Raw genomic sequence first — 21837 nt, 5'->3', positions numbered from 1 at the left:
AAGTGTTATAATTTGAAACATGTCCATAACGTATTTACATTTTTGTTTATGATAGACAAGATCATTATAATGTATGGACAACTTCTGAATCAAAATTTCACGTGGACATTTTTTTAATTACATGAAAACACATCATGTCCACTATTTTTAAAAGTTAAGAATATTTTAATAACTGGTGGACAATTATCGTTAAAATATGAATAACTGAAATGTTGTCCACGAACACAATTAATGCTCATCTAATTATTGCACGTCACATTATTTCTCCAAAATTAATTTAGATTCTCGCCATTATTTTTTTAGGGCAAAATAGTCAACTCAAATGACCACTTTAATAAGCTTGTGGCAATAAAGTTTTACAATTATGGCATTGTAGAAAACTTTTTTTTACAAATATGGTATTATTAGCAAAATTCTCTTCTATAGGGTTAATGAGCCTGAACCTTAATCATATCAACAAAATCTATCATTGTTGTACATTTACTCGTAATTTAATTTTTGTTATTTACCAAATAAATGATAGTCTGTCCTAATTCCTAAATAAGATTGCGCCTATGTGTAAAAAAAAAAGATCCTGATATTTATTACATTATTACATGATTGCGTTCTCACTTTTTACAACATTTGACCTTATTTACTTGTTATCAATAATTGTCTTAAATTCTCTGTTTCACTATCACTGTCACTCTCACTCTCACTTGCTTCACTCATTCACCAGATCCTCTTCAATCTCTTTAATGGCTACCAGATTCATGCACCAGTTTTCAATTTCACTAGCTTTCACATTCTTCTTCTTCGTCTTCTTCACTACGACCTTCTCTTTCACAGAAGACGAGGAGCTTGGTAATCTTCTCAGATTCAAGGCCGCCATTGATGATCCAAAAGGCTCTCTTTCAGGTTGGTTAAACACTTCTTCTTCTCACCATTGTAATTGGACTGGTATCACATGTACCAGAGCTCCTTCTCTTTACGTTTCTTCCATTAGCCTTCAAAGTTTCAATCTTTCTGGTGAAATCTCTGACTCTATCTGTGACCTCCCTTACCTCACTCACCTAGACCTTTCCCAAAACTTGTTCAATCAGCCAATCCCACTTCATTTGTCTCGCTGTGTTACGTTAGAGACTCTGAATCTCAGCTCTAATCTCATCTGGGGCACAATCCCTGATCAGATTTCTGAGTTTAGTTCTTTGAAAAATCTTGATTTGAGCAGCAACCATGTCGAGGGTAAGATTCCAGAAGACTTAGGGTTACTGTTCAATCTGCAAGTTCTCAACTTGGGAAGTAATCTGCTCACTGGTGTCATCCCTTCTGCGATTGGGAAGCTAAGTGAGCTAGTGGTTCTTGATTTGTCTGAAAACAGCTATCTGGTTAGTGAGATTCCTTCTTTTATTGGGAAACTAGACAAGCTTGAACAGCTTCTGTTGCATAGGTCAGGTTTCCATGGAGAGATTCCCACTTCGTTTGTTGGTTTGACAAGTTTGAAAACTTTGGATCTTTGTTTCAACAACCTGAGTGGTGAAATCCCACGATCCTTAGGGTCTTCTCTCAAGAACTTGGTGTCTCTTGATGTCTCACAGAATAAGTTATCTGGCTCTTTCCCTGGTGGTATTTGCAGTGGCAAAAGGCTTATTAACCTTTCTCTCCATTCAAATTACTTTGAAGGCTCATTACCTAACTCCATTGGTGAATGCCTTACTCTGGAGAGGTTTCAAGTGCAGGACAATGGATTCTCTGGTGAGTTTCCAGCTGCATTATGGAAATTACCCAAGATTAAGATTATTAAAGCGGATAATAATCGGTTCACAGGTCAAGTGCCTAATTCTGTGTCTTTGGCTTCTGCATTAGAGCAAGTTGAGATAGACAACAATTCGTTTTCTGGTGAAATCCCACATGGTCTTGGAAAGATTAAGAGCTTGTATAAGTTCTCTGCTTCTGAAAACGGGTTTGGTGGAGAGTTACCGCCGAATTTTTGTGACTCACCTGTACTTAGTATTGTAAACATCTCTCACAATAGGTTCTTAGGGAAGATACCAGAACTGAAGAATTGCAAGAAGCTTGTCTCTTTGTCTCTGGCAGGCAATGCATTTACCGGAGAAATCCCTCCATCACTTGCTGATCTACATGTTTTGACTTATATTGATTTATCTGAGAATAGTCTTACTGGTTTGATTCCTCAAGACTTACAGAACCTGAAGCTAGCTCTCTTCAACGTGTCATTCAATAGATTATCAGGTGAAGTACCTCAATCTCTGGTCTCCGGGTTACCAGCTTCCTTTCTGCAAGGAAATCCTGAGCTTTGTGGACCTGGTTTACCCAATTCTTGCTCCTCTGATCGGTCTAGCTTCCATAAAAAGGGTAGTAAAGCGTTGGTGTTAGCTTTGATATGTTTAGCACTTGCTATTGCCATTTTGCTTGCAGTGTTATACCGGTATTCCCGAAAGAAAGTGCAACTTAAGAGTACTTGGCACTCGGAGTTTTATTATCCCCTCAAGTTAACCGAGCATGAGTTGATGAAAGTGGTGAATGAAAGTTGTCCTTCCAGGAGTGAAGTGTATGTTCTCAGTTTATCGAGTGGTGAGTTAATAGCTGTGAAGAAGCTCGTGAATTCTAAGAATATAACGTCAAAAGCTCTGAAAGCTCAAGTGAGAACCATAGCAAAGATACGGCATAAGAACATTACTCGAATTCTTGGATTTTGTTTCACAGACGAATTGCTCTTCTTGATCTATGAGTTCACACAAAATGGTAGCTTACATGATATGCTAGCGAGACCTGGCGACCAACTGCAGTGGAGCATTAGGTTGAAGATAGCACTAGGTGTTGCTCAAGCATTGGCATACATAAGCAAAGATTATGTGCCACACTTACTCCACAGGAACCTAAAGTCAGCAAACATTCTCTTGGACAAAGATTTCGAACCCAAGCTCTCTGATTTTGCTCTTGACCATGTTGTTGGAGAAACTGCTTTTCAGTCTCTGGTACATGCAAACTCCAACTCCTGCTATACTGCACCAGGTAAATGTCTAGAACTACTGAATGTTTCTGTTATGATGCTCTGAAACCTTTGATGATTTTTTTTCTTAATTGGATACAGAAATCAATTGCAGCAAGAAAGCAACAGAAGATATGGATGTTTACAGTTTTGGTGTTGTGCTACTAGAACTTGTAACGGGGCAAAGAGCAGAGAAAGCAGTAGAAGGCGCATCTAGAGAGTCCCTTGACATAGTGAAGCAGGTCAGGAGGAAGATAAACCTGACAGATGGAGCTGCGGAAGTTCTTGACCAAAAGATCTTGTCTGATTCTTGTCAATCATACATGCTGAAGACCTTAGACCTTGCTCTAGATTGTACCGCCATTGCTTCAGAGAAACGACCTTCATTGGTTCAAGTTATTAAAGTGCTCGAGGGTATTAGTTCTTCTGCCTCAGCTTCTGCTGAGAAGTTTCCAGTTTCCGCATAAAAAAAGAAAGCAAGAGAGACCATTTCTTGTCTGTGGTTTGAACTTTAAAATCAAGCTTGTATTGAAATGGTTCAAGTGCAAGATGGTATGATTTGTTTCTGTAAAATTAGAGTCTGTATTAATGTACATTGGTTTCCAGGATAATAAGAATTGGGTTTTGAGTGTACTTCTCGATGAGCTTGGAATTTCTGCAGGCGCTTTTTGGTCAAACAAGCCAGGTTTAGGCTTTTCCAAGGAGTCTGTATCTTTCGTTAGTCTGAGAAAAACTGAGGTTATCATTTTCTTCAGCCCCTTTGCTGTAGTATGGAAGAGGTCTTGATGTCTCTACCTCTTTGTTGCTGCTGTATTCTTTATTTAGAGTCATAGAAAGCTTAAGTTTTTCATCAAATTCTGCAACAATGTCTGTCAAGTGGCTACAAGAAGGAAGACAATATGAAACCGGATGGACTTGCCGAGGAAAACCTCTAGTTGCATCTCCAGATGAGCTTCTACTCTCAAGTATGCACTGGAAACACAGAAACAATGTAGTTTTAGTCTTTTAGCAAGATAAGTTTTCTTTGTATCTAGTCACTGAAGGACTGAAATAAGTAGATCAACCTGAGTGTTGAGTTCCTCAAGAACAGTGCCTGGAACAGGGTATGGGCAGAATTCATCGGGGGTGAAATTGCATAAAATCCTTTTTATTAAACTCAGGCCAATAGATGGGCAGACCTGTGAAACACAAAACAAAAATATAAACAAGAAGGTAGATGATGAAACCAAGCGACTATGAAGATCACAATTTCAATGTTAATAAACAGTACTAATTAAATCATAAAGCATACATACCTCATCTCTGGTGGAACTTTCTACAAGCATTTCTTTTGGTAGCATAAGGAGATCGCTCAGTTCATTGAGCAAGTGGAAAGGTTTAAATGTCTCATCCCCTTTTTGCACTTGTTGCTCCTTTTCCAGAGAATGATCAACATCGATCTCAAATATGTCTGTAAGCAATCTCGACCAGTAGCCAACCTGCATAAACATTCATATTAGCATACATGACTCGTGACTCATTTCACTTGTGATTTCAAGCTAGAGTAGTAAATTGCTTGGGACGATGGGATATGTACGACTTCAAATGATTTACGTGAATACCTACCGTGTTTTTCAGTTTTACACCAGATTCAAAGCTCAAAACCCCTGCTGGAATTGGCAGAACTCTTGGGTCAGCAATGGGATCAGAGACGGGATCAGACGATTGCTGATGAGCCCACTCACGGAGAATAGCATTAAACATAGCCACATCAAGTCTTACAATGCATTGCTCCATAACCTAGTAAGACAGAACATGTCAGTTCAATCCAGAAGAAAAAGAACCATTCCACTGGAAGAAGGGAAGTAAAAAAGGACTATACCATTCTGGTCAATACATGCAAGCAGCCACATTTACGCTTTGCTGCTTGAACAGGACAGAGCCGTTGAAGCGCCTCCTCAAAAGCTTTCTTCCAAAGGTTGACAGAGAAGCTCTCTTGTAACCTGTCACATGTTGCTGGTTCTGAAAAATTCCCCATCATGTCACCCATCGTCGAGTCTACCCCTTGAGGTCTCATGTGAACCATTATTACCTAACAGAAGGAGTAGAAATCTAAATCCATTTAACATATGCAGCTTACTGTTAAGAAAGAATGATCTATGGCTTTTTTTGGTTTTTACCTGTGACCATATAGACTCAACTACTTGGGTGAATAAACATGATTCAACTCTTCTTAATGCCGCTATCAGAGTTCTTACATCGGTCCAATCTTCTTCAAGAGAATTTGATCCATTTCGATTAGTGCCACCAAATTTCTGGGAAATGATCTCTCGCAACATGACAGTGTTGGACAACCAGTAAGTTAACCTAAGCCAAAGAAAAGACAAGCAACATAATAAGGTTTACCGGATCATATAGAAACATATATACAAGAAGAATGAACATCTCTTTTTAATTACCTTGGTACATCGCTTCCACATGATTTCAGCACCAATGACAGACCAGACACAATGTTTTTGGTCACGGAGGTTAACTTGTTCTCACTCTTACTTTTTCTAGCAAGTGCGTAGAGTCTAAAAAGGTCCCCTGCAGGTATGTGCAGCTTGTGTGATGAGCTCTCATGTTCTGGAAAAACAGAGTATATTGACATCTCAAGAGCAGCCACTTCTCTCAGCTCTTCTTCAAGTGCCACGATTCGAGTTTCCAGGTTCCCAATCTTTTGAGTAAAGACTTTCTCCACTTCAGTCCTTTTGTTTTCCTTGGAGACAAGTGTTTCATTGTCACTTTCAGTGTTAACAACGACATTCAAAGCATCTTCAAACTCGTCATCTTCTTTTGCATCCTCGAAAGGCGTGGATTCAACTGCTGAAGCAGATGAAGCAGAGGAAAAGACCTTGTTTTCAGAGGTTTTATAAGAAGATAAATCAGAAAAAGCTTTTGCCTGGCTTTTACTGGATCTTACGGTCTTTCTAGCAGTGCCGTGGAAGGTATGGGATCGAGATCTAACCGAATCAACATTGTTCCGTCCCTTTGATGATGTTAAGGGTCTATCCTGGGAGCTTTTCCTCTGGGAAACCATGGATGATCTATCTGATTTCTTCTCTTCAAGGGAAAACAGATCACCTTGAGACGAAGACACAGACTCACTGTTTGTTTCAGTGTCTGATTCATCACGTTTTCCTTCTTGTTCACAGTCCTCCACCAGATTCCCATCATTCCTTGATTTCCCTTGAGCATCATCCATGTAATGCACCTTCACATTGTCATAGACTTCAGAAGACTCTGATCCAGTAGTTGAATCGTTTAAAACGATGGAAGAAGGCTCAGAAGCTGTCGTCGCATCCAAAACTCTGGAAACTAGCTGAGCCGCATTCAACGGTTTCACGCCATTCCCTTTACTACTACTACTACTACGCGGCTTCTGATCTTTCTTTGCTGAATTGGCAGCGGTTCTTGGCTGCGAAGTCGAATTCCTTGGCCTCTCGAATCTTTTCATCGCCTTCTAATCCAAAAAAAAAATCACAACTAAACCACCTGGAAAAGTTCTATGTAGAGACTAACAACAATGACGTTGAACTTCTCAACAATGACGTGGAACTTCTCAAAGATTCTCAAAAGAACAACCCCAATTCAAATCACATGATCTGCAGAAGAAAGCAAGAAACTTTATTGTCTTAAAGTTCAATAACAAAAAAAAAAAAAAAGAATGATAGATTAGAGATAACTTGAAGGCTGAGATATGTATGCAGGAAGTAAAAAGCTTAAAAAGCAAGCAAAGACAAGAGAACATGGATCACCGACTAAAATTGTCAAACACCTTATGGACATGATTAGACTTAAGAATAAGTCTTAACCTGTGACAGCAACCGATGTTTCCTCATAGAAAAAACAAACATTTCATTCATTCATTCATTCATGAGATTTCTGAGATCACACTAATTAGTATTTTTAAAATAATTAAATCAAGTTGCAGACAAGATTATTTTTTTTGCCGCTAACCACGACACATGGGTGCATCAACAACATATGAGCACGTCTTCGTCTCTCACTATTACTTAATTAAACACACACACAAAAAAAAAAACGATTCTAACAACAATGAGCACGTCTTGATCTGGATTCTGATGCAGTGAGATACGGTGATGAAATCGGAAAATTTTATGAATGTGTACAACAAACCTGAGACGAAGAAGCTTGGGCGAGATCCAATGTTTTTAGTGATTTTTTTTAACCTGAATCAAGAAAAGATAAGAGCAGAGTAAAAAAGAGATGATTTTTAAGGGAATGTAACAGTTATGGTTTGCGAGTGTGTTTGTGACTCGATCGGGTTTAAAAGAGGATTAGGATGGAATCGGTTACACCTACAGGTCGTCGTCACTCGTCATCATCTTCTTCCCAAGACGTTTTACCACATTTTTTTTTGTTATTATAACGTTTAATTTATGTGTTTCCAAAATTAATAATTATGGAATCCCAAACGTTTATGTTATCCACGAGACGATCAATAAACATGAACTAATGCTAATTAATTTTAATGGTAATGGTACAGTTCAGTGATTTACCTTGTAGTATAAAATTTTAATAGTAAGTGAGAAATTAAAAAAAAATGAATTAATATTTCCTTATTAACGCATAAAAATATAAAATCAAAAGAATTAATGTTGTAGGCTACAAAGGATTATGCATGTGGGATCTCTAGAGTGTGAGATATCCCATGAATTACAAAATTCGAAGAAGAGAACATATCTGGATCTATAATCTCAACTCCTGATATCATGAAACCTCCTCCAGACGAATTAACAACATTTCTTGATCTGGTGATGATGAGATCTTGGTACGGATTCATTGTCTTCACCGAGGTTTTATCAGGCATTGAAGCTAAATCTTTGTTTGTAAGCCGTTGAACAAGAATGTGATGCCTCACGACTTCATACAGATACGGAGAAGCAGATGACAACGAGACCAGATTCGGTGTGGCTAGAATCGTTACTCCTGTCAGGTTCTTGTGATGATGATGATCGTTAACGATCCTGTTGAGAACAGAGTGCAGTCCAATTGCGAATGGCACAAACCCGTTTGAACTTAGCAGCTGAACGATCCGAGTCCAATCTATCTTAACCGGAACGTAGTTGTCGTCGTCGACACTGGTTTTGTTTGTATTATTAGGTTGACATAAAGATGACTGGAGAATATGATCACTGTGAGGTTGCAGAGGAGAGAACGGTCCAAGAACGCCGTGAATGACCAATGAATCTCCAAGATACATGTCGGGATGTGAAATCGGGACATGATTCACTTCGACTCTTCTTGATTCTTGATCCACGGTGGAGATTTGGACGCTCTTGTGGCGGAGAAGCGTGGGGAGACAGGTTCCTTGAGGCTTCTTGAGAAGGTCACTCATCGGCAGCATAAGAGGGAGTGTGTGATACTGAAGAAGCTGCTTGAAAAACAAAGGATGAAGCGATGACGTGTTGAAGAAGGAAGCATCTTCGATGGCAAAGAGGGTTGTGTTGGGAGAAGAAGAGAGGAAGATCTCGGGGGATATGTGGAGGAGAGTGGCGATTGCTTTGAAATTGGATTGGCGTAGAGTGTTTGAGGCGTTTAAAGCGAGAGAAGACGAAGAGAAATTGGAAGAAGCAATGGGAACTGAGGTGTCGGAATCTGGAGGTGAACGTAGAGTGCTTGAGACGGCCATGAAAGCTAATGCTACGGAGAGGATGAAGTAGACAAAGCAATTTGATGAACAACAACCCATCGTTTCAAAAGATGAACCCTAGTTGCTTTCTTGGAGAAGAAGATAGTTCGTCAAAGAAAGGAGTTTTTCTGTTTTTAACGTTTGGGTTCAGTTTCTTCCATCTTACTAATCAATCTCCTGCTTTTGTTTTCACGATATAATTTCTCTATTTCTAAAGTAGTGATCAATATATTGGCGAATTTTGGAAATTGATGCAATTTTAAAACAAAATAAACGTTTTCTTGTTCCTATCACAAACAACTAGAAGACAAATCTGCTCTATAACCTTTTACTTTCTTGACTTCTTGGATTGTCTTTTGCTTTCAATCCTTCTCTGGGCAGCTTCAAATTCTTCTTCAGTGGGCTCTGCTTCAGCATTACCACCATACCTAGAGATGAGTGACGAAAACATTGAATCCACCTTCACTTTCCTCTCATCTCTTCGCTGCGCAATCAACATGCAAAGGTCTGGCTCTGAATCCTTTGCTGACCTACAAGTAAGTATATGCAAATTGAAGCGAGGTGGTCACAACAAGGTTAAGTTTGATTGGTGGAACTAATTTGAAATAAAGGTAGATAGTTTACTTCCGCCTCTTCCTCGATGGATTGGTGGGCGGTTCTGTTTCTGAAATTTTCTTTGCCCATTTCTCATATGCCTTGCTTGATTTCACATCTCCTGAAAAGGAAATCAGATGTATTACACAACAAACTTATACTCCGCAACTCTCCCAATGTTCAAATAGACTTCACTATTTCAGATCAGGATCTTAACTACACCAAGACAAAACAAGAATCAGAAAATTAGGATGCAAATATAGATGGTTACTGAAATATAAAAACACTCAGCTCAAGGTATAGGGTACATTTTACACTCATCCTCTAATCAGAGAAGGCACAACATCAATTCCATTGCTTATCAACACTCATCAGCAGCATTCAAATAAAAGGAATGCTTATATTGTAACATCAAGGAGATCTTATATGAAAAGATAATCTTGTAAGACATAATATGCTAGTTACAGCAAGATAAACTACCTGCTGCAATGGCCTCATCAAGAATGTCTTTGAAACGGTGTGAATCAAGCTTGGGGTCTGAGCAAATCATTGAGCAGAAAAGCCTGGGAAGGAAATATACATTATCGACTCACAACCTCAACCATATCAAAAAACAAAGGAGGATGAATTACCTGTTCATTTTACCCTTAAACTTCGTGAAGAGCTCAAGTAAGTCTTTCTTCTCAGTCTCAGATCCCCTGTAGTCTGCCTCAAACTCTTCAATATCTGCTTCGGTGACCTATATAAGTAGCGATATCAAAAAAAGAAGTTAGTGTAAGCAGCAGAAGTAAAAACGTGTAAAAGGTATCAGTTGAGAAAGTTGCTACTACCTTCTTGAACATGGCCTTGAAGAAATCCCGTAAATTCTCAAATACGTCGCCAGAAAGATCCTAACAAGCACAGAAAATACCCAGGTTTAAGGAAACCTCATAGTACTATTACAGAAGTTAAATGCTTTCTTAGTAAAAGAGACTGATATGTACATTGGGGGATTCCATTAAAACCGAGAAAAAAAAGAAAGATAGAGAGACTGACAGCACCATCAACAGAGCCAGTTTGATCATAGACAGCCCTTTTCTCTTCATCCCCAAGAATTGATATAACTTTTTGAAGCTGCTGGAATTTCTCTTTAGCTTCCTGTATTTGTATATAACAAGAGCAGAACTTTCATGTAAATGAACCCAAACAAAAAAGTCACCAGGATAAAATCTCAAGGGTAGACCAAGAAAAGAGTTTTTTTTAAAACCATATCATCCTGATTTTTATCTGGGTGAAGCCTCAACGCCAATTTATGATACGCTTTTCTTATTTCCTGTGAAGTAGCTGTTCTTTCAACTCCAAGAACCTTGAGTAAAAGAGAAAGAGAGAAATGGAGTTTAGTTTCACACTGTCTTTAAATGGACTTGCTTAAAGCACTCTATAAACTCAAAATCATTCATTCTGATATCACAAATCCAAATCAAATCAGATCACTAAATTCACAGACAAGAACAACAACAAAAAAACCTATGATAAACAAAGTAGTATTCGAAATCAACTTAACTTCAGACATCAAAAACACCATTAAACCACAGGATTAAGAAGACATGAAGTTCAAGTAAGAAACTTTCCCAAGTAGTTTCATCTATAGAATGATACACCTAGAGAATGAAAACATAACGCAAGCATTGTGAAACTAGTAGGATCTGTGGTTAAAGTAACAAAAGTTTAATTCCAGGACTTTAACCAAAAATTGAAAACCCTAATTACCTGGTAGAGACTAGTCTCAGGAGATCGCCCATCGTTACCACTCTCAATCTCATCTTCCTCGTTTGTCGAAGCCCTAGATTTCTTTTTCCTACCCATCTCTCTCTCTCTGAACCCTAGTACTAATTAGATCGATACACCCTTCGATTTTCGTGAAGATAAAGAAGAATAAACTCGCACTATTTATTTCGAGTCGGCGAACTTATTATTGCTCATCTCTGGGCGCCAATTTTTTCGTCATCCCCGCCATTGTAGGTGTCAATTGGTTTAGTTTCTTTTCTTTTCGCAATTTATTCCGATTTTTACATTTATTAATTATATAAAAAAATTATAATATTAAAAAATAAACATCATAATAAAAGAATCATGGATTCATAGATTCTTCATGGCAAGAAGACAAGTTTTACAGAAACAAAACATAACCATTATATTAACTATCTTAATACACATGTTTAATCCTACTAATTAACACTAACAACACACATATACAGAGATACGGTTACTATGATGAATTTTTTTATGAATTACACATCTTGTTCATATCTCCTCTCCTTCATCACATTCATTACCATCTTCCTTCTTCGTAGACTCTTCACCTTCTCTAGCCGTCGCAATAATGGTCTTCTTCCTCCAGGTCCCCGAGGACTTCCCATTCTCGGTCATATGCATCTTCTCCGTTCAAGCCTACCTCGTTCACTACAAGCCTTGGCTCTCACTTACGGTCCTTTGATGACTATACGCATAGGATCACTACGAGTCCTCGTTGTCTCAGATTCTGACACGGCTAAGCAAATCCTCAAGACTCACGACGCTGATTTCGCTTCCAAGTTTGTCTTTGGTCCGAGGCAGTTCAATGTTTATAAAGGATCAGAGTTCTTTAATGCACCTTATGGACCTTACTGGAGGTTCATGAAGAAGTTATGCATGACCAAGCTATTTGCGGGTTATCAGCTCGATCGATTTGTCGATATAAGAGAGGAGGAAACGTTAGCTTTACTCAGATCGCTTGTTGAGAGATCGAAGAATAAAGAGGCGTGCAATCTCGGTTTGGAGTTCACTGCTTTGACCACAAAGATTCTATCAAAGATGGTTATGGGGAAACGTTGCAGCCAAAACTCGAATCTTCCCATTGAGATCAGGAAGATAGTGAGTGATATAATGGCTTGTGCCACAAGGTTTGGATTCATGGAGCTGTTTGGACCATTCCGGGACCTAGATGTGTTTGGGAATGGTAAGAAGCTTAGATCCTCCATTTGGCGGTACGATGCGTTGGTTGAGAAGATACTGAAGGAATATAAAAGCAACGATGAAGAGGAGAAAGATAAAGATATCGTCGATATCTTGTTAGACACGTATAATGATCCAAAAGCTGAGCTCAAATTGACTATGAATCAGATCAAGTTCTTCATCCTTGTAAGCTAATTTCATTACTTTTCTTTAGCTTCGTTAGAATTAGCCTTAATAAGAATATTTGGAACATCTTTTCCAGGAGTTGTTTATGGCGAGCTTAGACACTACTTCTGCAGCTTTACAATGGACAATGACTGAGCTAATAAACCATCCCGATATCTTCACAAAGATCAGAGACGAGATCAAATCGGTTTTAGGAACAACGTATCGGTTAATCAAAGAAACAGATCTGCAGAAGCTTCCTTACTTGCAAGCAGCAATCAAGGAGACATTGAGACTTCATCCAGTTGGACCATTACTACGCAGAGAAAGCAACACTGACATAAAGATCAACGGGTACGATGTAAAATCCGGGACAAAGATATTCATCAATGCTTACGGTATAATGCGCGATCCGACCACATACAAAAACCCTGACAAGTTTATGCCTGAGAGGTTTCTTGTGGTGGAACAAAACATAGAAAGAAAGATTGGTTATTATTACCAGCAATATATGTTGGAGTTAAAAGGTCAAGATGTGAATTATCTTGCGTTTGGTAGCGGAAGGCGAGGATGTCTTGGAGCTTCTCACGCTTCTCTGGTACTGAGTCTCACAATCGGATCACTAGTGCAGTGTTTTAACTGGACGGTGAAGGGAGACAAAGACAAAATTAAGATCATATTACCTACAGGCTTTTCAGCTTCAGGGACTTCTGGAGGAAGTTCACTTATGTGTTCTCCTGAATTATGTTTTGATCCATTTGGACACTAAATTAAATCAAACATCAGTAGGAATTTGGAAACATATATACCGTGCTCAGTTATTGTCATGCTCTGTTTTATGCTCTGTTATTCTCATGCTCTGTTATTCTCATGTTCTGTTTCTGTTCTGTTTCCATAAGCTTGAGACTTTTGATGAAAAATAAAATATATGTTTCTATCTTGTACAATCACACGAATATATAATTAGATATTCTTTCCTATAACTTTCATGAGCTCTAAATCTTGCAATCAGTAACTGATCAATAACCTAACATCACCTTGAAAGTTGATAATGGCGTGTAAGCCTAAATAATGAAAACATTTTTAAATTGTCAACTAATAATGAAATCTTAACAACGGTGTACACATCTTATTTGTTTAGAAACCAACAGAAGATAAATATACAATAAAACAGGATCAAAAACAGAGATTATACCCTTAGAAAAGAGACAAAAACCAGAACAAAGACAACAAGAGAAAATAAAGAATCTTGAAGTTGGGATTAATATTTGATACCATAAGGAGTCATAACTTGGTTCCTATCTTATAAAATCACCTTAATATCACTCTCATACACAAACCAAATATGAGAATGGTGGATTTACAATACTTCTTTGTAATCATCCTTCTATGCCTTGGAATTAAAGTCTTGATCCAAACCATTAAAAACAGATTACGCAACAAACTACCGCTCCCACCAAGCCCAACCGCTTTACCTATCATCGGTCACATTCACCTTCTTGGTCCCATAGCTCACCAAGCACTCCACAAACTCTCTAACCGCTATGGACCCTTGATGTATCTCTTCATTGGCTCCATTCCTAATCTTATTGTCTCATCGGCCGAGATGGCGAATGAGATTCTCAAATCCAATGAGCTCAACTTCCTGAACCGTCCCACAATGCAAAACATTGAATACCTTACTTATGGCTCATCAGATTTCTTCTCAGCGCCTTACGGGCTTCACTGGAAGTTCATGAAGAGAATTTGTACGATGGAGCTCTTCAGCAGCAGAGCATTAGATAGTTTTGTTTCAGTAAGAAGGGAGGAGTTAAGCAATCTTCTAATACGCATTCTGAAGAAAGCAGAAGCAGAGGAGAGTGTTAACCTCGGTGAACAGCTAAAGGAATTGACAAGCAACATCATAACGAGAATGATGTTCAGAAAAATGCAATCGGATAGTGACGGTGGTGGCAAAACAGAGGAAGTTATCAAAATGGTGGTGGAGTTGAATGAGTTAGCCGGGTTTTTCAACGTTTCTGAAACGTTTTGGTTCTTGAAAAGGCTTGATTTGCAAGGACTCAAGAAAAGGCTCAAAAATGCTCGAGACAAGTATGATTTAATCATAGAAAGAGTAATGAAAGAGCATGAGTCTATGAAGAATAAGGATGCAGGAGCAAAGAAGATGCTAGACATTTTGCTCGACATATATGAAGACAAAAACGCAGAGATTAAGCTGACAAGAGAAAACATTAAGGCCTTCATCATGGTAATTGTCTTCTAATGTCTCCCCGGCAAGATTCATGTTTTGATATAATTTTTTTCACAAAAGCCTCAAAATAGTCTATTTGGTTGTTATGCAGAACATATATGGGGGAGGAACAGATACATCTGCAATAACAGTAGAATGGGCTCTAGCGGAGCTGATAAACCATCCAGAGATCATGAAGAAAGCACAACAAGAAATAGAGCAAGTGGTGGGAAACAAGAGAGTAGTTGAAGAATCAGATTTGTGCAATCTCAGTTACATACAAGCAGTGGTGAAGGAGACAATGAGGTTACACCCTGGAGGACCAATATTCGTGAGAGAATCGGATGAAGAATGTGCGGTGGCTGGATTTAGAATCCCTGCGAAAACAAGAGTGATAGTTAACCTTTGGGCGATTGGAAGAGATCCAAATCAATGGGAAGATCCATTGATGTTTAGGCCTGAGAGATTTGAAGGGATTGAGTGGAAGGTTATGAGTGATAAGATGATGTCTTTTGGAGTTGGGAGAAGAAGCTGTCCAGGAGAAAAAATGGTGTTTAGATTCGTTCCGATGGTTGTAGCTGCAATAATACAGTGTTTTGAGCTGAAAGTGAAGGGAAGTGTAGAGATGAATGAAGGGACTGGATCATCTCTGCCTAGAGCCACACCTTTGGTGTGTGTTCCTGTTGCTAAAGAGGCTATATACAATCACTTGAACCAAACGTCAACCTCTAGCTAATGGTTTTAGAAGAAGAAAATGAATAAGAGCAAGAAAACTTACCACTCGTTAAAAAAAAAAAACACTTGCTCGCATTTTATAAAACTTGGTCGCTACTAAAATTAGTTGTAACATACAAAAGAATCAGATTTGTAACAAGCAAACTACAAAGCATGTGAAGCAACAAAAAGGACCATATTATGTTGTAAAATTAGTTTTAAAACATGTCTCAAAAGAATTTACCTGCATCAGTTCTTTTCACAAAGACAGTGTAATGATGTCTCCAGCTCCAACGTTGTAATGTGCAAGTGACTTGTTGTCTTCTAAAACCCCGGCTTTTCCACTTAGCTCCATTTTGTTTGCTATTTTCTCCTTCAAACTCGCCACGTTTTCCGACAAAGGCTGCACTGTGATCTCAATGACATTCCCATCATTGAAGTTTGGAACAGAAACCCTAATCGTAGAGGAACCCTGAAAAATGTATGATTCCTAGTTAGATACAACTAGCCAAGTTAAGTCTGAATGAAAAGAAAAGAAAACAATTACCGGATTTTGAGCAAGAAACTGGTCTTCTGGAACAAGTGCTAACTTTGGTCTCTTTGCCTCTGGTTCGTCAGGTGGAGGCTGCATATTTGGTGGTGCGTTCTTCAGAATTGAAAGGAATCCAGGTGGTGGTGATTCCCAACGGATAGTCTCCACATAAACAAAATACTCAAAAGCATGTAAATCAACAATAGCCTTCTCCGCTCCATCCTTCTGTTCCTCCTTTTTAAGCACTTTATGAAGAAGCTTGAAGTAACCCTCAAGGAGGGATTCCATACTAATACTCTTATCCTTCAGCTTTTTGGAAGGCCGTAACGCTCTCATTTACCCAAGAGTAAGCTCAGAGTAAAAAACGTACTTGCTATCGGTTGCCTTCATAAACTGAAACTGAGGCTCAACCTCAGGTTTCGTAGACAGGCTCTCCATCAAAACCTGATCAAAACACATCCCATAAACAGCCACAAACTGAGCTGTGAGATTAATAGTAGCAAGCTCCTTGTGCGTGATCCCTTGAGGAAGTAATGGGAGCCTGATAGGTTCTGCAGTTGGAGCATCAGGTTGGGTATCACGAGACCCCGGTGGAGATAGCAGAACGACTTTAACGTTATACTCCATGTTAACAAAAAACTGAAAAGCATGGAAATCAATCACAGCCATCTCCACTCCCTTCTCATCTTCCTCTTCCTTTTCAAGAACTTAACGAAGAAGATTGAAAAAACCATCAACAATTGTTGCCGTACTAGTAACAGTACCCCTCAGCTTTTGGGAAATCTGTAAGACTCTGCAATACCCGTCAACAAGCCTGGCGTAAAAACCGACCTTTTTATCTGAATTTTTTTCACGCAAAGTGGGGCTCAAGTTTCATCAACAAACTCTTCTCCAAATCTATCCGAAAAGAAATCCCATAAACAGCCACAAACTGAGATGTGAGCTTGATAATATCAACCTCCTTGCGCGTGACCGTGGTCGATAAAGGAAGGAATGCGAACTTGGGATGTAATGGAGAAATTATAAAGGTTGCTGCATCATAACGTTTGATATCCTTAGCTTCATCTCCATTCTTTTGCTGATAATTAGGATCTGAGCTTCTCTCAACATTAATACTTTTGCTTTCTGTATTGTTTTCCCTCGATTGCGAATCATTCTGCGTCGAAGTGTTCATTAATTTTTTCCTTACGAAAAATAAAACAGAAAAGAAACATTCTATAATTCTTATTGTCAGCAAACTATCATCAAATCTAATGAAATTAGGTTTGATTTGACGCAGAGATAAAATATAATCCCATTGGATAAGAAATCGATAGGAAATATATGATAAGAGGAATCGGAAAAGGGAATGAGTACTTAAGGTTTCGGTGAGAGAGATAAGAACGTAACCACCGTACCTCTGCCGGAAAAGAACAGCCCTGACTGCGTCGAGTACGAAGCCGAGTAGGAACGAACGGCTTTCAGATCTAAAGCTTGGAATTCAAGGAATCGGTTTTCCAATGGGCTTTTATTAGTTGGGCTTATAATTTATTAGACCCACTTAATCTGACAGAAACAGAGTTTTTTTTTCTTTTCTTTTCTTTTGGATTCACTTTAATCTTGTCACTTGGAATGTGTCCACTCACAGTTTGTTTGTAGCTAAAATTGAGAAGAATACGACTTTTGGGAGCTTGTCCTGGAGAGAAAGTGGTGTTTAGATTCGTTCCAATCGTTGTATCTGCTATAATACAATATTGCTTTGAGCTGAAAGCGACGGGATGGTGTAGAGATGATCAGATGAATGATGGGACTGGATCATCTCTGCTTAGAACCACACCTTTGGTGTGCGTTCCTGTTCCTAAAGAGGCTATACACTCATTTCCTCCACTAAAAACCAAAGGTCAATGGTCAATTCTTCTATTGAGATAGATTTTACCGCACTTTTTAAAATTTGGTCGCTAGTTAATTGGTTGTAACATAATACAAAGCATGTGAAGAATCAAAGTGGACCATAGTACTTGATAGAACAAACAATGATTACAAAAAAAAAAGAGAAAAGGGAGAGGCAAGTTGAGAATCCAATGGTAGAGCATAGAGTCAATCAATGATGAGAATGCAGCTCACTATCATCATCAAAAAACAAAACTACCCTCCTTTGGAGTTTACCAATCCAAAAATACGTTTTGAAAATGTGCTATGATCAATTCATCAAATGCAAAGTTTGGTTCATGCATTTATTAATTATTCGAAATAAAAACACATTTCTGTCTAGAGACTTGATTGATTTGTTTGGTACATTAGAGATAATGAAAGCTTGGTTTACTAACTTGCTTCAACCTTCACTTGCAACTGGGAAGAGGTGCACCACACAAACATTTGTTGTGGTAAAAGGAAGTAGAATCAAATCTCTGGATATTCTCTCCTTTGGGGATGCGTCCACACAGTCTGTTATAGCTGACATCAAGTAACTGAAACTCAGATTTGCTCCACTCAGCCGGAATACTCCCTGTGATCCTATTGTGATTCAAGTCCAACCTAGTAAGTGACTTGGCGAGCTTAACCTTGGACAGATCAAACTCGAACATGTTTCTTGATATGTCAACGATCAATGTCGTTTTCTTAGCTCCAAACAAGATCGAAGCATCGCCTTGAAGCTTGTTCCGGGATAAGTCGATCCGGTAAAAGTCTGAATTGCCTAGTGACTTTGGTATGGTACCAGAGAGCTGGTTGTGTGATAGGAGAAGGCTTGAGACTTTTCCAGAAAATGACCCAAATGACTCTGGTATCAGACCTAATTACAAGTTTAAGGCTGAGGTTAGACAAATATACATTTTGTTAATGAGACTAATCGATATGACTACTAATGGAAACCAAACAAAATAAATATAGAGTTATTTCACCTGTAAACTTGTTCCTACTAAGCTCAAGATACCCGAGTTTAGGTAATGAAGAGAGAGAACTAGGTATGGAACCAGAGAGGTCATTGAAGGAAAGGTCAATGTAGTCAAGATTCTTGAGCTGACTCAGAAACTCAGGAACCGGACCGGTGAGATTCGTCCAGCTTAGTCTGAGGAAAGTGAGTTTCTTGAGCTTGGCGATAGTAGGTTGGATGTGACCAGTGAGGTTAGTGAGTTTGCGGAAGATAAGGGAATCAAGATACGGTAAGTCACCGACTTCAGGGGGGATCTGACCGGAGATCTCGCCGTCTTGAATGAAGAGAGAGGTGACGCGGTGGTTAACGGTGGCGTCGCCGCACTCGAGGCAGTACCAAGAGCAGCAATCGGTTTTGGGGTCCCATGAGGCGAGGTGGTAAGGGTTGTTAAGCGATTTCTTGATTTTGAGGAGGGTGATTTTGTCATCTTTGTGACAGAGATCTTTAGCTAGAGATGTCGTGAGGAGGAGAGTGGACGACAAGAAGAACAGGAGTAATGTCATTGTTTTAGCCATCAGAGTCTTTGTGTTTTTGTTTGAGTTTTTACGGAAAACTATGTATGGTTATAAATAGCTATGATGCAATACAGACTTATTATTGATTATTGGTGACTAGACCACGTTTAAAACAAGTTTCGGTGCAGATTTCAAAATATCCATTTTTCAAAAAAAAAAAAGGAGCATTATCCCAACATTATAAATGTGCCAGTGCATCCAGAAGACGTTCTCACAAGGACAGTGTTAGGATGTCTCCTTCTCCAACATTGTAATGTGCAAGTGACTTGTTGCTTTTTAAAACCCCGGATTTTCCAATTAACTCCAGTTTGTTTGCTATTTTCGCCTTCAAACTTGTCATGTTTTCAGACAAGGACTGCACTGTGATCTCAATGAATTGCCCATCATCGACGTTTGGAACAGAAACCTTGATCGTAGAGGGACCCTGAAAATGTATGATTGCTAGTTAGATACAACAAGCCTTACAGAAGGAAAAAAAAAAACAAAGACGGTAAGAGTCAGTAGGAAGAACACATTACCGGATGTTGAGCAAGAAACTGGTCTTCTGGAACAAGAGTTGACTCGTCAAACGTTTGTATCTTTGGCTCTGTATCCTTAACTACCAGTGGAGGCTGCATGTGTGGTGGTGGGCTCTTCAGAATTGAAAGGTATCCAGGTAATCTTGGTTGCGAGTCGGTGTACTCAACTTCAACAAAATACTCAAAAGCATGCAAGTCTACTATAGACATCTCCGGTCCCTCCTCTTTCTCCCTTTCAAGCACTTTACCAAGAAGACTGAAGAAACCCTCAAGAACGGTCTCCATACTAGCACCCTTCTCTGTTTTTGGGAGCACATTAACACTCTCGTATAACATAAGAGTAAAAATCGTGCCTGGTATCAGATGATAGCATAAACCGAAACAGAGGCTCAAGCTCAGGTTTCATAAACACACTCTTCATCAAATCCTGCCCAAAACACATCCCAAAAACAGACACAAACTGGGCTGTGAGTTTAATAATATCAAGCTCCTTGCGTGTGATACCTTGATCAGGAAGTAATGGGAAACTGATAGGTTCTGCATCATGAGTTTGAGGTCTTAACGTCAAAACCGTGATTCTTGTTGGATCATAAAAATCAGGTATGGAAGCTCACCCCAGTCGTTGTACTCCATATTAACAAAATACTCAAAAGCCTGGAAATCAATCATAGCCATCTCCACTCCGTGTTCATCCTCCTTTTTTCCAAGCACTTGAGGAAGAAGATTTAAAAATCCATCAACAAGCATGGCTGCTTTACTATAACCCTTCTTCGTGGTCACCTTTTGGGAACGCAATAAGACTTTGGAATACCCAAGAACAAGCTGGCCGTAAAAATTGTGCCTGCTATCAGTCATTTGACTTCTTCAGGAACAAAAAGTGAGGATCAAGCTCAGGTTTCATAAAAACACTCTTCTCCAATTTCACCCGAAAGTAAAGACCATAAACAGCCACAAACTGGACTGTGAGCTTAATAATATCAACCTCTTTGCGCGTGATCCCAATTGGAAGTAATGAGAACTTGGTAGGTCTTGGAGGAGGAAAAACATAGGGTACAGATACATTCTTTGTGCTTTCTGAACTGTTTTGCCCCAATTGCAACTCATTATGCGCCGAAGTTGACATTAGTGAATGGCTTCGAGATCTAAAGCTTGGAAATCTGTTTTGATCTTAAACCTCTCTTTTTCTTAGTAATCCTCTCTTTGTTATCTTCTTTTTTCTATGATTAAAACTTTTAGAATAAGCAACCCTATTTATAGATTTGAGATTCTCTAACACACAAATAGAAAATTGCTAATTACTACTTTACATTTTTTCTTATATTCCTTTTCTTCGTGATTTCCTTTTGCTTGCTTAATATATTTTTGTACCTTAAAATCTTTCGTAGAGATTCCTTTTTCTTGCATCCACAAACCACGTTAATTATCATCTACAAAACAGTGTTTGCCTGTTAGGGGTTCTGGCCAAGTGAAGTCAATGAGCTGAGAGCAATGGAGCCAATAATTTGCGTAGATCTGAAGAGCCACGGTCCTTGGAAGTCGCGGACGCTTGATGACTTGGGTTGCTTGTTTGAATCCCAAGCAAAAGAAAGGATCTTTCGAAGTAGGCCCGCTCTTAGTGATCTTTGATTCCATCAAGAGTGCACTTCGGCTTGAAATCTACAGAAACGGTGCGATGATGAGACGGTGTGTCGGTGACTACAAAATCGATTACGAGAATGCAATCCACTGATGATTAGAGAACGGCGAGATTGAGATATTTGGGAATTTGGAAGAATATGTAAATTAGGGTTTCTGTCCCAAAAAAAAAAGGAAATTAGGGGTTTTCTATTTTATTTTACTAGGACTCAGACCTCCGCTATGTCGGGGAAGTATTTTCGAAAAAAAAAATTATATTTATACATTATGAAATTATTTGAATGTAATAGAATAGTTTGAATACAAAAACATTAAACATAAACTGTTATTAAAAACACAATCATCAAAATAAAAACTTATAACAAAAAATATTATGTAGAATAG

At 38.8% G+C, this 21837-nt stretch overlaps 8 protein-coding genes and 1 pseudogene across 12 annotated transcripts; 3 read left to right on the top strand and 6 right to left on the bottom strand.

The window, feature by feature from the left end:
* Positions 1 to 642: 642 nt before the first annotated feature.
* LOC104734706 (probably inactive leucine-rich repeat receptor-like protein kinase At5g06940) lies at positions 643 to 3625 on the top strand. The gene is made up of 2 exons (XM_010454337.3): positions 643 to 3015; positions 3095 to 3625. Exons 1-2 carry the CDS (start codon positions 738 to 740, stop codon positions 3457 to 3459), a joined length of 2643 nt encoding a protein of 880 aa, XP_010452639.2. The 5' UTR covers positions 643 to 737; the 3' UTR covers positions 3460 to 3625.
* On the bottom strand, positions 3496 to 7383 carry LOC104734707 (uncharacterized). Of its 2 annotated transcripts, none has more exons than XM_010454339.3 (8): positions 7151 to 7383; positions 5431 to 6615; positions 5152 to 5338; positions 4854 to 5063; positions 4598 to 4771; positions 4288 to 4470; positions 4057 to 4170; positions 3496 to 3964 (listed from the first exon to the last, which is right to left on the bottom strand). In XM_010454339.3, exons 2-8 carry the CDS (start codon positions 6465 to 6467, stop codon positions 3680 to 3682), a joined length of 2190 nt encoding a protein of 729 aa, XP_010452641.1. In that variant the 5' UTR covers positions 6468 to 6615; positions 7151 to 7383; the 3' UTR covers positions 3496 to 3679. The 2 variants fall into 2 exon arrangements, with proteins under 2 accessions (XP_010452641.1, XP_010452642.1); XM_010454340.3 differs by lacking the exon at positions 7151 to 7383 and adding an exon at positions 6697 to 6782.
* A 266-nt stretch (positions 7384 to 7649) lies between these two features.
* Positions 7650 to 8803, bottom strand: LOC104737869 (fasciclin-like arabinogalactan protein 21 pseudogene; annotated as a pseudogene).
* A 71-nt stretch (positions 8804 to 8874) lies between these two features.
* On the bottom strand, positions 8875 to 11298 carry LOC104734705 (chaperone protein dnaJ 6). Of its 4 annotated transcripts, none has more exons than XR_015578460.1 (8): positions 11010 to 11298; positions 10507 to 10605; positions 10296 to 10397; positions 10091 to 10150; positions 9893 to 9999; positions 9741 to 9823; positions 9291 to 9476; positions 8875 to 9196 (listed from the first exon to the last, which is right to left on the bottom strand). XR_015578460.1 is itself a non-coding variant. In XM_010454335.3 (8 exons), exons 1-8 carry the CDS (start codon positions 11103 to 11105, stop codon positions 8995 to 8997), a joined length of 840 nt encoding a protein of 279 aa, XP_010452637.1. In that variant the 5' UTR covers positions 11106 to 11298; the 3' UTR covers positions 8875 to 8994. The 4 variants fall into 4 exon arrangements, 2 of the variants coding, with proteins under 2 accessions (XP_010452637.1, XP_087338262.1); XR_015578461.1 differs by having other exon boundaries at positions 10301 to 10397; positions 11010 to 11270; XM_010454335.3 differs by having other exon boundaries at positions 9291 to 9381.
* A 162-nt stretch (positions 11299 to 11460) lies between these two features.
* Positions 11461 to 13381, top strand: LOC104734703 (3,9-dihydroxypterocarpan 6A-monooxygenase-like). The gene is made up of 2 exons (XM_010454334.3): positions 11461 to 12419; positions 12496 to 13381. The coding sequence occupies exons 1-2, from the start codon at positions 11511 to 11513 to the stop codon at positions 13165 to 13167; spliced, it is 1581 nt and encodes a 526-aa protein (XP_010452636.2). The 5' UTR covers positions 11461 to 11510; the 3' UTR covers positions 13168 to 13381.
* A 287-nt stretch (positions 13382 to 13668) lies between these two features.
* Positions 13669 to 15672, top strand: LOC104734701 (3,9-dihydroxypterocarpan 6A-monooxygenase-like). The gene is made up of 2 exons (XM_010454332.3): positions 13669 to 14646; positions 14741 to 15672. The coding sequence occupies exons 1-2, from the start codon at positions 13744 to 13746 to the stop codon at positions 15362 to 15364; spliced, it is 1527 nt and encodes a 508-aa protein (XP_010452634.3). The 5' UTR covers positions 13669 to 13743; the 3' UTR covers positions 15365 to 15672.
* On the bottom strand, positions 15439 to 17315 carry LOC147929138 (putative splicing factor 3A subunit 1). The gene is made up of 3 exons (XM_087482134.1): positions 17272 to 17315; positions 15890 to 17030; positions 15439 to 15814 (listed from the first exon to the last, which is right to left on the bottom strand). Exons 2-3 carry the CDS (start codon positions 16208 to 16210, stop codon positions 15602 to 15604), a joined length of 534 nt encoding a protein of 177 aa, XP_087338260.1. The 5' UTR covers positions 16211 to 17030; positions 17272 to 17315; the 3' UTR covers positions 15439 to 15601.
* A 742-nt stretch (positions 17316 to 18057) lies between these two features.
* LOC104734700 (polygalacturonase inhibitor 2) lies at positions 18058 to 19389 on the bottom strand. The gene is made up of 2 exons (XM_010454331.3): positions 18754 to 19389; positions 18058 to 18644 (listed from the first exon to the last, which is right to left on the bottom strand). Exons 1-2 carry the CDS (start codon positions 19298 to 19300, stop codon positions 18193 to 18195), a joined length of 999 nt encoding a protein of 332 aa, XP_010452633.2. The 5' UTR covers positions 19301 to 19389; the 3' UTR covers positions 18058 to 18192.
* Positions 19390 to 19488: 99 nt separating this feature from the next.
* LOC104737868 (putative splicing factor 3A subunit 1) lies at positions 19489 to 21699 on the bottom strand. Its single transcript, XM_087480027.1, has 2 exons — positions 19819 to 21699; positions 19489 to 19724 (listed from the first exon to the last, which is right to left on the bottom strand). Exons 1-2 carry the CDS (start codon positions 20152 to 20154, stop codon positions 19512 to 19514), a joined length of 549 nt encoding a protein of 182 aa, XP_087336153.1. The 5' UTR covers positions 20155 to 21699; the 3' UTR covers positions 19489 to 19511.
* Positions 21700 to 21837: the final 138 nt, after the last annotated feature.

The sequence above is a fragment of the Camelina sativa genome, chromosome 13 (genome assembly GCF_030686135.1).
Source record: "Camelina sativa cultivar CO46 ecotype springtype chromosome 13, ASM3068613v1".
In the NCBI taxonomy this organism is placed as follows: domain Eukaryota; kingdom Viridiplantae; phylum Streptophyta; class Magnoliopsida; order Brassicales; family Brassicaceae; genus Camelina; species Camelina sativa.
Note: the sequence above shows the minus strand (reverse complement) of the source record. Positions and strands in the feature narration are given on the sequence as shown.

Excerpts from the sequence above, each read along its gene's own strand:
- LOC104734700 (XM_010454331.3), bottom strand. The coding sequence starts at position 19,300 with ATGGCTAAAACAATGACATTACTCCTGTTCTTCTTGTCGTCCACTCTC. Across the intron at positions 18,645-18,753 it reads TAGTAGGAACAAGTTTACAG|GTCTGATACCAGAGTCATTT; the intron begins GTGAAATAACTC and ends ACTTGTAATTAG.
- LOC104734705 (XM_010454335.3), bottom strand. The coding sequence starts at position 11,105 with ATGGGTAGGAAAAAGAAATCTAGGGCTTCGACAAACGAGGAAGATGAG. Across the intron at positions 9,382-9,740 it reads TGATGAGGCCATTGCAGCAG|GAGATGTGAAATCAAGCAAG; the intron begins GTAGTTTATCTT and ends TTTCCTTTTCAG. Across the intron at positions 9,197-9,290 it reads CCATCGAGGAAGAGGCGGAA|GTCAGCAAAGGATTCAGAGC; the intron begins GTAAACTATCTA and ends ACTTACTTGTAG.
- LOC104734706 (XM_010454337.3), top strand. The coding sequence starts at position 738 with ATGGCTACCAGATTCATGCACCAGTTTTCAATTTCACTAGCTTTCACA. Across the intron at positions 3,016-3,094 it reads CTCCTGCTATACTGCACCAG|AAATCAATTGCAGCAAGAAA; the intron begins GTAAATGTCTAG and ends AATTGGATACAG.
- LOC147929138 (XM_087482134.1), bottom strand. The coding sequence starts at position 16,210 with ATGAGAGCGTTACGGCCTTCCAAAAAGCTGAAGGATAAGAGTATTAGT. Across the intron at positions 15,815-15,889 it reads AGTTTCTTGCTCAAAATCCG|GGTTCCTCTACGATTAGGGT; the intron begins GTAATTGTTTTC and ends TACATTTTTCAG.
- LOC104734703 (XM_010454334.3), top strand. The coding sequence starts at position 11,511 with ATGATGAATTTTTTTATGAATTACACATCTTGTTCATATCTCCTCTCC. Across the intron at positions 12,420-12,495 it reads AGATCAAGTTCTTCATCCTT|GAGTTGTTTATGGCGAGCTT; the intron begins GTAAGCTAATTT and ends CATCTTTTCCAG.
- LOC104737868 (XM_087480027.1), bottom strand. The coding sequence starts at position 20,154 with ATGTTATACGAGAGTGTTAATGTGCTCCCAAAAACAGAGAAGGGTGCT. Across the intron at positions 19,725-19,818 it reads AGTTTCTTGCTCAACATCCG|GGTCCCTCTACGATCAAGGT; the intron begins GTAATGTGTTCT and ends ATACATTTTCAG.
- LOC104734701 (XM_010454332.3), top strand. The coding sequence starts at position 13,744 with ATGAGAATGGTGGATTTACAATACTTCTTTGTAATCATCCTTCTATGC. Across the intron at positions 14,647-14,740 it reads ACATTAAGGCCTTCATCATG|AACATATATGGGGGAGGAAC; the intron begins GTAATTGTCTTC and ends GTTGTTATGCAG.
- LOC104734707 (XM_010454339.3), bottom strand. The coding sequence starts at position 6,467 with ATGAAAAGATTCGAGAGGCCAAGGAATTCGACTTCGCAGCCAAGAACC. Across the intron at positions 5,339-5,430 it reads TGTGGAAGCGATGTACCAAG|GTTAACTTACTGGTTGTCCA; the intron begins GTAATTAAAAAG and ends TCTTTGGCTTAG. Across the intron at positions 4,772-4,853 it reads TGCATGTATTGACCAGAATG|GTTATGGAGCAATGCATTGT; the intron begins GTATAGTCCTTT and ends CTGTCTTACTAG.